General features: G+C 47.3%; 1 protein-coding gene across 2 annotated transcripts in view; it reads right to left on the bottom strand.

Moving 5' to 3' along the window:
• Positions 1-15,642, bottom strand: part of scara5 (scavenger receptor class A member 5) — a 57,556-nt gene that overhangs the window by 17,353 nt on the left and 24,561 nt on the right. For both annotated transcript variants that reach the window (XM_023953074.1, XM_023953075.1), the window contains exon 8: positions 8,921-9,001. In XM_023953074.1, coding sequence (XP_023808842.1) covers positions 8,921-9,001 — 81 coding nt within the window. The remainder of the gene's footprint in view (positions 1-8,920; positions 9,002-15,642) is intronic.

Below are 15,642 nucleotides of genomic sequence, written 5' to 3'. Positions count from 1 at the left end.
TCCCTCCAGGTCCACCACCTTAGCTTTGAGATTAGCATTAGCTTCACGAAGGTTGTTTAGCGAATCCTCGAGGTCTGTCACCCGCTGACTCAGGTCCTCCGAAGCCAGCTCCAGAGATGAAACACGTTGGCCATGGTCCTCCACCGCGAGGCGTGTTTGGTCCAGCTTTGAGTCCAACAGGTTGAAGGAGGTTTTAAACTCTGTGGCTAGCGCTTCACGATGTTGCTCCAGCAGCGTGGTGATGACCTCGAGAGTCAGGCCAGCCTCCTCCTGTTTGGCCGATTTAGTGCCCTGTGGTTAGGGGTCAAAAAAGAATACTACCAACGTATTCCCTGCGTGTCGTAAAAGGCGACTAAAAGGGACGGAGCGAGAGGACTGGGAATCCTCTCCCCTGTAACTATATTCCTAACTACGGACAGGGCAGAGTTGGGAAGGGGAGATTACCTCCCCAAACTCTTAAGATTGGGTCATTGAATGTGCGGGGGTGTAGTATGGATGGAAGCAAAAGAGATCTGATTGGAAGGATGTTTGAAAGGAGGGGAATGAGCGTGTTAGCACTGAGTGAGACAAAAGATGAAAGGGAAGGGTGAGTGTGTGTTTGGAAGTGTGAGTGGGAGAATGTCTGGTGTAGAGAGCGGGAGCGCAAGAGAAGGTGTGGCTTTGCTGGTGAGCTGTGAGGTGAGACGATGTGTGGTTGAATGGAAGGAGGTTTCACCAAGACTGATATGGGTGAAAATGAAATTTCCGAAGGAGTTGTGGGCGTTCGTGAGTGCATATGGTCCTGGCAGTGAGAGGAATGAAGAGGAGAGAGTGACCTTCTGGAACGACTTGGATGATTGCTTGCAAGGATTTGGAGCAAATGTGAATGTAGTGCTGATCGGAGATCTGAATGCTAGAGTGAGTGATGAGAAAATTGAGGGTGTTGTTGGCGGGCATGGTGTTCCTGGAAAGAATGATAATGGTGAGAATGTGCACTGAAAGAGAGATGGTGATTGGGAATACATGGTTCAGAAAGAAAGAAGTCCATAAGTATACGTGGGTGAGGCAGAGTGGTGGAAGAGTGATTGATAAAGCACTGATGGATTATGTGGTGGTTTCAAAGGCTGCATGTAGTAGATTGCTGGATGTAAGTGTGAGGAGGGGAGAGTGTGGAGGTATGTCTGATCACTGTCTGGTGGAAGGAAGGTTGCGTGTGGCTATGCCATGGGTGAGATCGAGAAAGAGTGGGGAGGCAAGAGAAGTTCTGAGAGTGAGTGTTTTGAAGAACAGAGAGAAAATGTGTGCGTATCAGAGGGAATTAGGTGGCAAGTGGAATATGGTGAAGGAGCAAATGGTTGTTGGAGTGGAGGAAGAATGGCAACAGTTCAAGGGTGCAGTGGTTGGAAGTGCAGAGGAAGTGTGTGGTGTGAGACGTGTTGGGGGTGGTGTAAGAAAGGGAAGTGAATGGTGGTGCGAGGATGTAAGGTTGGCTGTAGCTGAGAAGAGATGTGCGTACGAAGTATGGCTGCAGAGAAAGGACAGAGAGTCTTTTGAGTGTTATAAGGAGAAGAAAAGGGAGGCTAAGAGAGCTGTGCGTGAGGCAAGAGCGGCTGCAGACGAAAGGTGGGGCAGACAGTTGACTGATAATTTTCGATAGAACAAGAAAATGTTTTGGAAGGAGGTGAAGAGGGTGCGAAAGGGAGTGTCGGGGAGGGAGGAGAAAGTAAAAACAGAGGATGGAAGGATGTTGAATGAGGGGAATGCAATAAGAAAAAGATGGGCAGAGTATTTCGAGAGGCTGCTGAATGTGGAGGAAGATCGGGATGCTGTGATTGGGATGGATGGACGGGAAAGTAGACTGAATGTATTGGGAGAGTTGAATGAAGCGTTGATCAGGGGAGAGGAAGTTGAGACAGCTGTGGGAAAGTTGAAGTAGGAAAGGCTGCGGGTATGGATGGGTGTGCTGTGGAATGCCTGAAGTGTGGTGGAGCGATCGGGATGGAGTGGTTAGTGAGATTGTTGAATGTGTGTTTTGCAAATTGGCAGGTGCCGCTTGATTGGATGAGTGCGTGTGGTTCCCCTGTACAAGGGTAAGGGTGATAAGTATGACTGTGGTAATTTTAGGGGTATTAGTCTGTTGAGTGTTGTAGGCAAAGTGTATGGGAGAGTGCTGATTAAAAGGGTAGTGGAGGGGACTGAGTGTATGATTGGTGAAGAGCAGTGTGGTTTCAGTAGAGGTAGAGGGTGTGTGGATCAGGTGTTTGTTGTGAGACAGGTGTGTGAAAAGTTTTTGGCTAAGGGGAGGGAGGTGTTTTGGGCATTTATGGATTTAGAGAAGGCGTATGATAGGATTGATAGAGAGGCGTTGTGGGTTGTGTTGAGTATGTATGGCATTGATGGTAGATTGTTGGAAGGTGTGAAGAGTTTTTATAGAAACAGTAGAGCGTGTGTGAGAGTGGGAAATAGCATGAGTGAGTGGTTTCCTGTGAGGGTTGGTCTGCGTCAGGGATGCGTGATGTCTCCGTGGTTGTTTAACGTGTATATGGATGGTGTGGTAAAAGAGGTGAATGAAAGGGTGTCGGGTACGGGTGTGAGCATGGTGAATACTGACAGCAGCAAATGGAGTGTGAATCAGTTACTGTTTGCAGATGATACTGCACTAGTGGCTGACTCAGAAGAGAGCTTGGCACGTCTGGTTGAGGAGTTTGGAAGGGTGTGCGACAGAAGGAAGTTTGGAGTGAATGTGGAAAAGAGTAAGGTGATGAGGTGTACGAGGTTAAAGGGTGAACGTAGATTGAATGTGGCATTAAATGGGGAGTTATTGGAAGAGGTAGAGTGTTTTCAGTATTTGGGGTCGTGTGTCTGTGTGGATGGTGGAATGGGGGGAGAGGTAGAGTTTAGAATGAAGGAAGTATGAAAGATATGGGAGGGAATGAAGAGAGTGTTTGAATGTAGGTCACTGGGAAAGGATGTGAAAAAGAGATTGTATGAGGGTGTGGTGGGGCCTGCAGAGTTATATGGGGCTGAAACATGGAGTCTGAAAGTGGCGGAAAAGAGGAAGCTGAATGTAGTTGAGATGAGATGTTTGAGGAGTATGTGTGGTGTGACGCATATGGATCGAGTGAGAAATAAAGTAATCCGAGAGAGAACTGGTGTGATGCGAGAGTTGGCTGATAGAGCAGAGCAAAAGGCACTGGGATGGTCTGGACATGTTGAAAGAATGGAAAGGGAGCGTTCGGTGAAAAAGGTGTGCGAACCTGATGTGAGTGGAGTGAGAATGAGAGGAAGACCGTGAATGGGATGGACAGAGGGTGTAAGGAGAGCGTTGACTGCAAGAGGGATGACTGTGGTGCAGGGGAGAGAGGCTGCTCAGGACAGGGATGGGTGGAGAGAGTTTGTGTATGGATGAATGGATGGGTGTGGTAGAGGTCTGGTCTTGGGATGAAGCGGCAAGGAGAACCAGCCTTGGCTGAGGCCCTGCTGTGGAGGTGCCCACACTGGGATGTGCAGCTGACCCTGGTGCAGTGTGGTGTGGCTTAGACCAGGCCTTAGACCCGTCACACACACACACACACACACACACGCACAGAAGGAGGAGGGTTTGGGGAAGAGAAGGAGGGAGTTAAAATGGTGTGCCCTGTCTAGGCTACCCCACCTTGGTGGGACATAGCCTGGGTATATAGATAGATAGTGTTCTTTGAAGACATTTTGTAATATTTTTTTGTGTTAATTTCACCAAAATCGCTTTTGTTTTTATTTTGTTGTTTTTATGGGAATGTTTTAAGCAGAGACTTTTATTTTGGTGGTTCGCTGCTATTTCCTGTCTTTTCCCGGCATCCCCCTCAGTCTCTGTGAGGACTGCCGAGAGGAGGTAAGCAGCAGATTTTGCTCTAACCAGTTTGGGTAAAAGGGGAGTTTAGTTAAAGTTAAAAAAATAAAAAAAATGTTGTTAACAAGTTAAAACTTTCCTCACATCATTTCTATTTTTGTTTATCGTGTGAAATATATTGTTATGGGCAAATGCAGCACTCGGAGGTATGCTAGCCTTGACGGGACTTGAGCTAGCATGTATGGTCTCACATGTGACTGTGGGGGTTTTCTCCGCCTGCCTCAGGAGCGTGTGGAAGTGAGACCTGAAGCGACGTTTATGTGCTGTATTTTTGTTTTCACACAGGTATGTGATCATTCATTTTCATCAGATATATTTTATTACCTTTTGTTTTTTATTAATTGATTTATATTTTTTTGGGGTATATTGTAATGCACAGTGTTATTTGTATTGATGTTTTGTAATTTGAAATGATACAAAAATGGCATTCAATGAGGGGAAGTGTGCTATGTATGTACTTTTGTAATATGTAGAGTCTCTGTGAGGGCTGCCGAGAGGAGGAGCGTGTGGAAGTGAGACCTGAAGCGACGTTTATGTGCTGTATTTTTGTTTTCACTCAGTAAATCCCCTTAAATGGATGGCAATCCCTGTGTGAGACTCTTTATTCATTGAAGACACAACGCAGAAGATTTTAGCCGATGCGCCACGCACCCAGCAGCAAGAGTGCGCCCGGCTACACTTGCACTGTTGGGGGGGCAAACGCTTCAATGGAGGTCTTGTCGTGTGTGATGTTTGTAGAGGGCTCACAAGAAAAAATAGAAAAAGAAACCCGGAGATCCTCGTAGTACATTGCCCGGAAACCAAAAGTCCTATAAACCCCTTTTGAAATTAAGTCTAAACTTTATTTAGATTGATTATTTGTAACTATTTTTTTGGACCTGATGGAAAAGAAGAGGCGGGAAGAAGAAAGAGGGATGCCGGCAGGGGCCGCCCACCCCGCCCAGTAGGAGGACACCCAAGAGAAGTGGGGTCCCTGAAGAGTGTTGTAAACATGGCCCGACCAGGCTCACCCATTGTGGGTAATTTGGAGAGGCCCAGTGGTCGAGGGCAAAAACCAGAACCCACACCCCACGGACACCCCCAGGCTCAGATGTGTGATCCCTGGCAAAATGCTTTAGTTTTTCACATTTTGATGCAATCTTTTTGTTCAACCCATGGAATAAAAGCTGAAAGTCTGCACTTCAATGGAAGTCTGAGTTGGTTTATTTAAAATTCACGGTGGTAACGTACACAAACTAAAGTAGAAAGAATGTGTCTCTGTCCAAATATTTGTGGTCCTGACTGTATGTGTGTGTTTGTTTGTGTGTGTGTGCATGAATGTGTATGAATGTGTTTGTTTGTGTGTGTGTGTTTTGGTGTGTATACATGTGTTTATCTCATGTGTTCTAAGCACCCACAGAGTTTACGTACGTTTTTATAGAGTGAAATAAAAATGAATTAAAGCCGCAAGCGGCGTTGTATGGCCCGCAGACGCAACCCGCCTTCCACGCCCAACTCTACGTACCACCGCTGACCTCACCGCCCTCACAGCCCGCAAATTAAAAGCTAGTCAAGGCTGGATTTGCTAATTAGGCTAACAATGCTAACTATGCTAATGTGGCTAAAAGTGCTAGCATTGCAATCAGTATAATCAACTGACTCAGAAAAACACATTACCTAAAATGCTAATTATGCTAACTATGCTAGCTATGCCAATGTGGCTAAAAGTGCTAGCATAGTGATCAGCATCATCAACTGACTCAGAAAAACACATTACCTAAAATGCAAATTATGCCAACTATGCTAGCTATGCTAATGTGGCTAAAAGTGCTAGCATAGCGATCAGCATCATCAACTGACTCAGAAAAACACATTACCAAAAATGCTAATTATGCTAACTATGCTAGTTATGCTAACATAGCTAAAAGTGCTAGCATAGCGATCAGCATCATCAACTGACTCAGAAAAACACATTCCTCCATTGGTGAGAGCTATATGTCATAAGTTGATAAAAAACCCACTTTTTCCAAAATGGCGGCTTTTCTGTTGATTTTATCTCCATAGCAACCATTTTATGTTTTGGTCCCCTCGGGAGGACGAACAGATTGACGTCAGTTTCGGACAAACCGGTAAAAGTAAACTTTTTGTTGTCCTAAGCAACAGTGGTTTTATGCTAACCACGCCCACATTCCTTATATGTCCATATCCAGTGTTTTTCAATGTATTCTGTTTCAGGCATTAATGCATGCATTCACTTTTTGTTGTATTGTATTGAAATGCATGGGAGTTATAACAGTGCGCCACTTTGCTAGCTTGCCACGCACACGTCGTTTAAAATCTACAACTTCTAATTCCAACATTTTTTACACAGTAGCTTGCCATTGATGCCCAAAACGTTTCGAGACAATCGATGAAAATTCCAACGACAAGTTTACGTTTGAATCTGGTGGTAAAGGTGTTTTTTATAGAAAATTCAAGATGGCCGCCTTTTTCCGAGGTCAAAGGTCGACGAAACTCCAAAAGTGATTGTAGACTTACGCTAGGGACATGCGCGTCAAATGTCGTGAAAATCGCTCGAAAAAAAGTTCATTTTTCCATATTGTGTAAAATCGCGAAAAACGCTAAATGGCAGATTTTGGCACAAAATGGCCGCCAAACCGTAGATCGTGTCGCCATCACGTAATTATTTCAAAACTTTCTTTGGATATACCCGACAAAGTTATCTGGGTTTCGTTAGCCGATTCTTAAAAATAAAATCCGATTTTTTTTTTTTTTGCAGAGTCAGCACTTTTTTTTGCGATCGTTTTTTGTTTACCACGGCCACATTCCTTTATCGATTTTGTCGTATGTGACATCGTTTTGTTCAGTGTGGGCCAGGGTATCGCATATTTCAGTTTCAGGCTATTCCGATAAAATATGTGCGAGCTAGCTAAAATGGCGACGGTTGCGAATTAGCCACGCGCACGCGTTTCAAATTCTACAACTTCTAATTCCAACATTTTGTCCACAGTAGCTTGCCATTGATGCCCGAGAAGTTTCAAAAAGATCGATAAAAATCCCTAGGACGAGTTTTCGTTTGTATCCGTTACTAAATGTGCTTTTTTATGAAAATTCAAGATGGCCGCCCCTTCCCAAGGTCAAAGGTCAACGAAACTTCTTTGGTTATTGTAGAATCAAGGTCGTGGCATGTGTGTCCGATTTCGTGAAAATCGCTTGAACAAAAGTGTCGTTTTCCCATGTTGTGAAAAAACACGAAAATCGCCATTTCTCTGAGTTCGCCACAAAATGGCCGCCAAGCCGTAGGTCGTGTGGCCATCCCATAATAATTTCATAACTTCTTTGGGATATCTCCAACACGCGTGTTTTGGTTTTGTTGCTCTAATTTGAAATATTTTTTTTTGGCCCCATAAGCAATTTTCGGCCCATTCATTTTTTTGACGGGAACGCTCGCTGTGATGTCATCGACTTCGGGGGGGTGGCGTTCTCTTTGCCGAAAATTCATTTTCAATTTATCCTAGGTGTGTGCCAATTTTGGTGAGTTTTCGGGTATGTGGCGGGGGTCAAATTTGCGATCAACGGATCCGTTAGAAACGGGAATAATAAGAAACGAAGCAGAAACAATATAGAAGTTTTTGCAGTCAGGTGGTCTATGTATTTCAATGCGGCCTGTCTTTTACTATAGGCTGGGCATGTCTTTTTGGCTTTAAACCCGTCTTTTGAGGGCTTTTTGGGGCTTTTTCGTGTTTTTGTCGTCGCTTTTGCGACTACAATTTTGTCGTTTTTGCGTTGGTGTTGTGCGTGTGTGTGTGTATTTTTGTTGCGTTACACAATTGTCGTGTCGTTTTGTGCTTTGGGCGACTTTTGACCCCATTTTTTGGCGTTTTGACGCGTTTTTTTGATGTTTTGGACCTTTTTGAGTGTTCGACCCTCGTAGCAGTTACAATATGGTCCTTGCACTCTGTGAGTGCTGCGGGCCATAATTAAAGCCGCAAGTGGCGTTGTATGGCCCGCAGGCGCTACCCGCCCCCGCCGCCAGCCTCTATGCACCACCTCCGCTATCGCTGCCCACCACTACGCAGTAGCGCCACCCTCACCACCCACCTTTCATCAAGGCTAGTCAAAGCTGTATATGCTAATTATGCTACCTATGCTAGTTGTGATAATACTGATAAAAGTGCTAGTTGTGATAATACTGATAAAAGTGCTAGTTGTGAAAATACTCATAAAAGTGCTAGCATTGCGATCAGCACCATCAAATGACTCAGAAAAACACATTGCTCCATTGGTAAGACTTACATGTCAAAAGTTGATGAAAAATCCGCTTTTTCCATAGCAACCATTTTATGTTTTGGTCGCCTGGGTATGACAAACAGATCGACGTTAGTTTCAGACGAATTGTAGAAAGTAAACTTTTTGATGTCCTTAGCAACAGATGTTTTTTGCTAACCAGGCCCCTATTCCTTTTATGGCCATATCCAGTGTGTTTCAATATGTTCAGTTCCAGAAATGGATGCACACATTAAATTTTCACAGTATTCCATTGAATAACATAAGAGTTATAAATCTACAACTTCTAATTTGCGACTTTTTTCCAGAGTTGCTTGCCATTGATGCCCGAAAAGTTACGAAACGAGTGATGAAAATTCCAACAATGAGTCTTCGTTTGTATCTGGTGCTATATGTGCTTTGTTTTTGGAAATTCAAGATGGCGGCCTTCTCCCGAGGTCAAAGGTCGACCAAACTCCAGGGGTAGTTGTAGACTTGGGCTAGTGGCACGTTTTTCAAATTTCGTGAAAATTGCTTGAAATTTTTTTTTAATGTTAACTGTGGAAAATTCATTTTCAGTTTATCCCAGGTGTGTGCACATTTTGGTGACTTTTCGAGCATGCGGCGGGGGTCACATTTTCCCTGAAATGTGCCGAAATCTTTCCAACTGCGAAAACAATATGGTCGTTGCAGTCAGTGATGCTGCTGCTGGCCATAATTATGTGCCAGAATAACAGAATCTTACTCGTATTTTCATTTCTGCCGATTCAATACATTTCACTCAAAAACTGTTTAGTTCAGACAAACCTCTCAAACCAGTCATTCCAGGGGCCCCTGAGGGCCCCAGCTGTCCAGTGTCACCCTTCTCACCCTTTGGTCCTGGAGGTCCTGCAAAAACAAGTGTGTTTAAAATGCTTCGAACCACAAATCCTTTCTTAACATTGAAGGTGATAAAAGCTGTTTTTGAGGTTTCATCATTTAAACCTGAAACCAGGAAAAAGCTTCCCAGGTTTCTTTGAGGCTTTTAGGGTTTAGTTTTTCACTGACAGGCTGAGACGTCCGTCTACCTTGAATTACTCCAAAGAACCAAGAGAAGACCATCTACTGCAGGACTTACTTTGATTGCTGAAAGTCTGTAAGACATTCTATTCAGATTAAATCATGCAATGAGTCAAGGTCAGCCTGACAGTAAGGGGGAGGAGTCAGTCCCACATGTTGTTTTTGGAAACGTCCAGGCAGAGTTTGTTGGATGAAACCATGAGTGAGAGCAGAAAAATATCTGATGCTAATGATAACCATATGCTGAGAAGCTACACACAGCTGCAGGCTGCAGCACGTGCACATGCACGTTCAGGACTTGTCATGGTGAACTGTGGACTGTTTTCCCTCAGATTCCAATTCAGTCCGAGTTTCTGCTTCAAAAACAATAGAACTAAAGAGAATAAAACCGTTTTTTGGGTCTCATTCACACAAACACTCTCTGTTTGGAACTGTCAATCATGCTGTGCTCAAAAAGTTATCTTGCACTTGAGAGAAATTCTGTCTCTTTTTCTGCTGGTAACAGAGCAGGGCGTCACGTCACAAATGTGCCACAAAATCCAGCCAATCACAGACATGGACATGAAGTTGATGCTGATTGGTCAGAAATTCTTCCAATCCAGCACAAACTTGATCCAGTCCATGTGCTGATTGGAAGAATTTTCCCAGAACTATAAAAACAGACATGTAATTAGGTTAGGTAGACTTTTGAAGTAAAGGTTTAATTAAAGTTAAAGACACATTAGTTGTGTCACACTTAGGTGTGTGAAAAAGTAATCTGGAACCTTTTGATGGTTTAACCCCCCAATCTTGCCCCTAATGCCGAGTGGCAAACAGGGAGACAATTGGGTTCCATTTTTTGGGTCTTTGGTATGACTCGGCTTGGATTTGAACTCACAAGCTTCCAGTCTTAGTGTAGACACTCTACCACAGCTGGTTATTACAGAAACACAGAAACACTGTTAAAAACAAGTTTATCATATTTTGGGATTCTGGATTACAGGAAGAAGTTCTTCAATGAATGAATTAGGTCTAGTAAGATTTACAGGAAGATGGTTGTTCAGAACTCTTCTGGTCCTGGCTCAGTGGCCTATTGGTAGAGTGCTCACACTGACTCTAAACTTGGGACCCACAGTGACCAAACAGTTAGTGTGTGTGGCTGCAGCTCTAACCCTCCCCCAGGGATGGTCAAACGTGGAGACCAGAATCTGCAGGCCCAGAAGAAAGAGGCACTGACGTGACTCCTGTAATAATCTGGGCAGAAGTGCTCCCCCCTCTAAAGAATATTGATCCCAGTTCAGGTTCCTGTTGAGAGGACACTCAGTTATGTCTGCCCCCCCCCCCCCCCCCCCCCCATCAGATGAAGCATGTGCAGAGGAGGCCCCCCCCTCTTGGAGGTGTCTGAAGTCCATGCAGCCTTTTGGAGCAAGAGCCTCCCAGCTGACAGTTCAAAGATCTGATAATGATCACACTGGATTCAATAAATAAGGTCCTTCATGCTGCTTCCACATAAGACGGCACTCCTTGTGTCACCACCTGGTATCATCTCCTGGTATCGCTTCCTTGTGGCACCTCGTGTCACCTCCTCATGTCACCTCCTGGTATCACCTCCTGGTATCACCGCCTAGTATCGCTTCCTTGTGTCACCTCCTTGTGTCACCTCCTCATGTTACCTCCTGGAATCACCTCCTCTTGTTACCTCCTCGTGTCACCTCCTTGTGTCACCTCCTGGTATCGCCTCCTGGTATCGCCTCCTTGTGTCACCTCCTGGTATCACCTCCTTGTGTCACCTCTTTGTGTCACCTCCTTGTATCGCCTCTTTGTGTCACCTCCTCGTGTCACCTCCTTGTGTCACCTCCTGATATCAGCTTCTTGTGTCACCTCCTGGTATCACCTCTTGTCATCGCCTACTTGTGTCACCTCCTTGTATCGCCTCCTGGTATCATCTCCTCGTGTCACCTCCTTGTGTAACCTCCTCATGTCACCTCCTGGTATCACCTCCTCTTGTTACCTCCTTGTGTCACCTCCTGGTATCACCTCCTCGTGTCACCTCCTGGTATCGCCTCCTTGTATCGCCTCCTTGTGTCACCTCCTGGTATCACCTCCTCGTGTCACCTCCTTGTGTCACCTCCTTGTATCGCCTCCTTGTGTCACCTCATTGTGTCACCTCCTCGTGTCACCTCCTTTTGTCACCTCCTGGTATCACCTCCTCTTGTTACCTCCTCGTGTCACCTCCAGGTATCACCTCCTCGGGTCACCTCCTAGTATCACCTCCTCGTGTCACCTCCTGGTATCACCTCCTCGTGTCACCTCCTGGTATCACCTCCTCGTGTCACCTCCTTGTGTCACCTCCTCATGTCACCTCCTGGTATCACCTCCTTTTGTTACCTCCTCGTGTCACCTCCTTGTGTTACGTCCTGGTATCATCTCTTCTCATCGCCTCCTCGTGTCACCTCCTGGTATCGCCTTCTCATGTCAGCTCCTTGTGTCACCTCCCCATGTCACCTCCTGGTATCGCCTCCTCGAGTCACCTCCTGGTATCACCTCCTGGTATCGCTTCCTTGTGTCACGTCGTGTCACCTCCTCATGTCACCTCCTGGTATCACCGCTTAGTATCGCTTCCTTGTGTCACCTCGTGTCACCTCCTCATGTCACCTCCTGGTATCGCTTCCTTGTGTCACCTCCTTGTGTCACTTTCTGGTATCACCTCCTTGTGTCACCTCCTGGTATCACCTCTTGTCATCGCCTCCTTGTGTAACCTCTTTGTATCGCCTCCTGGTATCACCTCCTCGTGTCACCTCCTCATGTCACCTCCTCGTGTCACTTCCTTTTGTCACCTCCTCGTGTCACCTCCTGGTATCACCTCCTCGTGTCACCTCCTGGTGTCACCTCCTTGTATCGCCTCCTTGTGTCACCTCCTTGTGTCACCTCCTCATGTCACCTCCTTTTGTCACCTCCTCATGTCACCTCCTGGTATCACCTCCTTTTGTTACCTCCTCGTGTCACCTCCTTTTGTCACCTCCTCATGCCACCTCCTTGTGTCACCTCCCCATGTCACCTCCTGGTATCGCCTCCTCGTGTCACCTCCTGGTATCACCTTCTCTGTCACCTCCTTGTGTCACCTCCTCATGTCACCTTCTGGTATCACCTCCTCGTGTTACCTCCTGGTATCACCTCCTCATTTCACCTCCTGGTATCACTTCCTCGTTTCACCTCCTTGTGTCACCTCCTCATGTCACCTCCTGGTATCACCTCCCTGTGTCACCTCCTTGTATCGCCTCCTGGTATCATCTCCTCGTGTCACCTCCTTGTGTCACCTCCTCATGTCACCTCCTGGTATCATCTCCTCTTGTTACCTCCTCGTGTCACTTCCTGGTATCACCTCCTCGTGTCACCTCCTGGTATCGCCTCCTTGTATCGCCTCCTTGTGTCACCTCCTGGTATCACCTCCTCGTGTCACCTCCTCGTGTCACCTCCTTGTATCGCCTCCTTGTGTCACCTCCTTGTGTCACCTCCTTGTGTCACCTCCTCATGTCACCTCCTGGTATCACCTCCTCTTGTTACCTCCTCGTGTCACCTCCTGGTATCACCTCCTCGTGTCACCTCCTTGTGTCACCTCCTCATGTCACCTCCTGGTATCACCTCCTCGTGTTACCTCCTTTTGTCACCTCCTCATGTCACCTCCTGGTATCACCTCCTTTTGTTACCTCCTTGTGTCACCTCCTAGTGTTACGTCCTGGTATCACCTCTTCTCATCGCCTCCTCGTGTCACCTCCTGGTATCGCCTCCTCATGTCAGCTCCTTGTGTCACCTCCTCATGTCACCCTCTGGTATCGCTTCCTCGTGTCACCTCCTGGTATCACCTCCCGGTATCGCTTCCTTGTGTCACCTCGTGTCACCTCCTCAATGTCACCTCCTGGTATCACCTCCTGGTATCACCGCCTAGTATCGCTTCCTTGTGTCACCTCGTGTCACCTCCTCATGTCACCTCCTGGTATCACCTCCTGGTATCGCTTCCTTGTGTCACCTCCTTGTGTCACTTCCTGGTATCACCTCCTGGTGTCACCTCCTGGTATCACCTCTTGTCATCGCCTCCTTGTGTAACCTCTTTGTATCGCCTCCTGGTATCACCTCCTCGTGTCACCTCCTCGTGTCACCTCCTTTTGTCACCTCCTCATGTCACTTCCTGGTATCACCTCCTTTTGTTACCTCCTCGTGTCAACTCCTGGTATCACCTCCTCGTGTCACCTCCTGGTATCGCCTCCTTGTATCGCCTTCTTGTGTCACCTCCTGGTATCACCTCCTTGTGTCAGCTCCTTGTGTCACCTCCTTGTATCGCCTCCTTGTGTCACCTCCTTGTGTCACCTCCTCATGTCACCTCCTTTTGTCACCTCCTGGTATCACCTCCTTTTGTTACCTCCTCGTGTCACCTCCTGGTATCACCTCCTCGTGTCACCTCCTCATGTCACCTCCTCGTGTCACCTCCTTTTGTCACCTCCTCGTGTCACCTCCTTGTATCACCTCCTCGTGTCACCTCCTGGTGTCACCTCCTTGTATCGCCTCCTTGTGTCACCTCCTCATGTCACCTCCTTTTGTCACCTCCTCATGTCACCTCCTGGTATCACCTCCTTTTGTTACCTCCTCGTGTCACCTCCTTTTGTCACCTCCTCATGCCACCTCCTTGTGTCACCTCCCCATGTCACCTCCTGGTATCGCCTCCTCGTGTCACCTCCTGGTATCACCTTCTCTGTCACCTCCTTGTGTCACCTCCTCATGTCACCTTCTGGTATCACCTCCTCGTGTTACCTCCTGGTATCACCTCCTCATTTCACCTCCTGGTATCACTTCCTCGTTTCACCTCCTTGTGTCACCTCCTCGTGTCACCTCCTGGTATCACCTCCCTGTGTCACCTCCTTGTATCGCCTCCTGGTATCATCTCCTCGTGTCACCTCCTTGTGTCACCTCCTCATGTCACCTCCTGGTATCACCTCCTCTTGTTACCTCCTCGTGTCACTTCCTGGTATCACCTCCTCGTGTCACCTCCTGGTATCGCCTCCTTGTATCGCCTCCTTGTGTCACCTCCTGGTATCACCTCCTCGTGTCACCTCCTCGTGTCACCTCCTTGTATCGCCTCCTTGTGTCACCTCCTTGTGTCACCTCCTTGTGTCACCTCCTCATGTCACCTCCTGGTATCACCTCCTCTTGTTACCTCCTCGTGTCACCTCCTGGTATCACCTCCTCGTGTCACCTCCTTGTGTCACCTCCTCATGTCACCTCCTGGTATCACCTCCTCGTGTTACCTCCTTTTGTCACCTCCTCATGTCACCTCCTGGTATCACCTCCTTTTGTTACCTCCTTGTGTCACCTCCTAGTGTTACGTCCTGGTATCACCTCTTCTCATCGCCTCCTCGTGTCACCTCCTGGTATCGCCTCCTCATGTCAGCTCCTTGTGTCACCTCCTCATGTCACCCTCTGGTATCGCTTCCTCGTGTCACCTCCTGGTATCGCTTCCTTGTGTCACCTCGTGTCACCTCCTCAATGTCACCTCCTGGTATCACCTCCTGGTATCACTGCCTAGTATCGCTTCCTTGTGTCACCTCGTGTCACCTCCTCATGTCACCTCCTGGTATCACCTCCTGGTATCGCTTCCTTGTGTCACCTCCTTGTGTCGCTTCCTGGTATCACCTCCTTGTGTCACCTCCTGGTATCACCTCTTGTCATCGCCTCCTTGTGTAACCTCTTTGTATCGCCTCCTGGTATCACCTCCTCGTGTCACCTCCTCATGTCACCTCCTCGTGTCACCTCCTTTTGTCACCTCCTCATGTCACTTCCTGGTATCACCTCCTCTTGTTACCTCCTCGTGTCAACTCCTGGTATCACCTCCTCGTGTCACCTCCTGGTATCGCCTCCTTGTATCGCCTTCTTGTGTCACCTCCTGGTATCACTTCCTTGTGTCAGCTCCTTGTGTCACCTCTTTGTATCGCCTCCTTGTGTCACCTCCTTGTGTCACCTCCTCATGTCACCTCCTCATGTCACCTCCTGGTATCACCTCCTTTTGTTACCTCCTCGTGTCACCTCCTGGTATCGCCTCCTCATGCCACCTCCTCGTGTCACCTCCCCATGTCACCTCCTGGTATCGCCTCCTCATGTCACCTCCTGGTATCACCTTCTCTGTCACCTCCTTGTGTCACCTCCTCATGCCACCTTCTGGTATCACCTCCTCGTGTTACCTCCTGGTATCACCTCCTCATTTCACCTCCTGGTATCACTTCCTCGTTTCACCTACTTGTGTCACCTCCTCGTGTCACCTCCTGGTATCACCTCCTGGTATCACCTCCCTGTGTCACCTCCTCGTGTCACCTCCTTATATCAGCTCTTCTCTTTCTCCTCTACTTCATCTCAGTCTTCCAAACGATTAAACAGCTTTGAGGAAATTATGGAATCCCTCGAGTCTTTTCATGCTGTTGTAATAAATTGTGGGTTAAGTAAGG

The sequence above is a fragment of the Oryzias latipes genome, chromosome 24, assembly GCF_002234675.1.
Source record: "Oryzias latipes chromosome 24, ASM223467v1".
In the NCBI taxonomy this organism is placed as follows: Eukaryota; Metazoa; Chordata; class Actinopteri; order Beloniformes; family Adrianichthyidae; genus Oryzias; species Oryzias latipes.
This window is presented reverse-complemented; position numbering and strand designations above follow the sequence as displayed.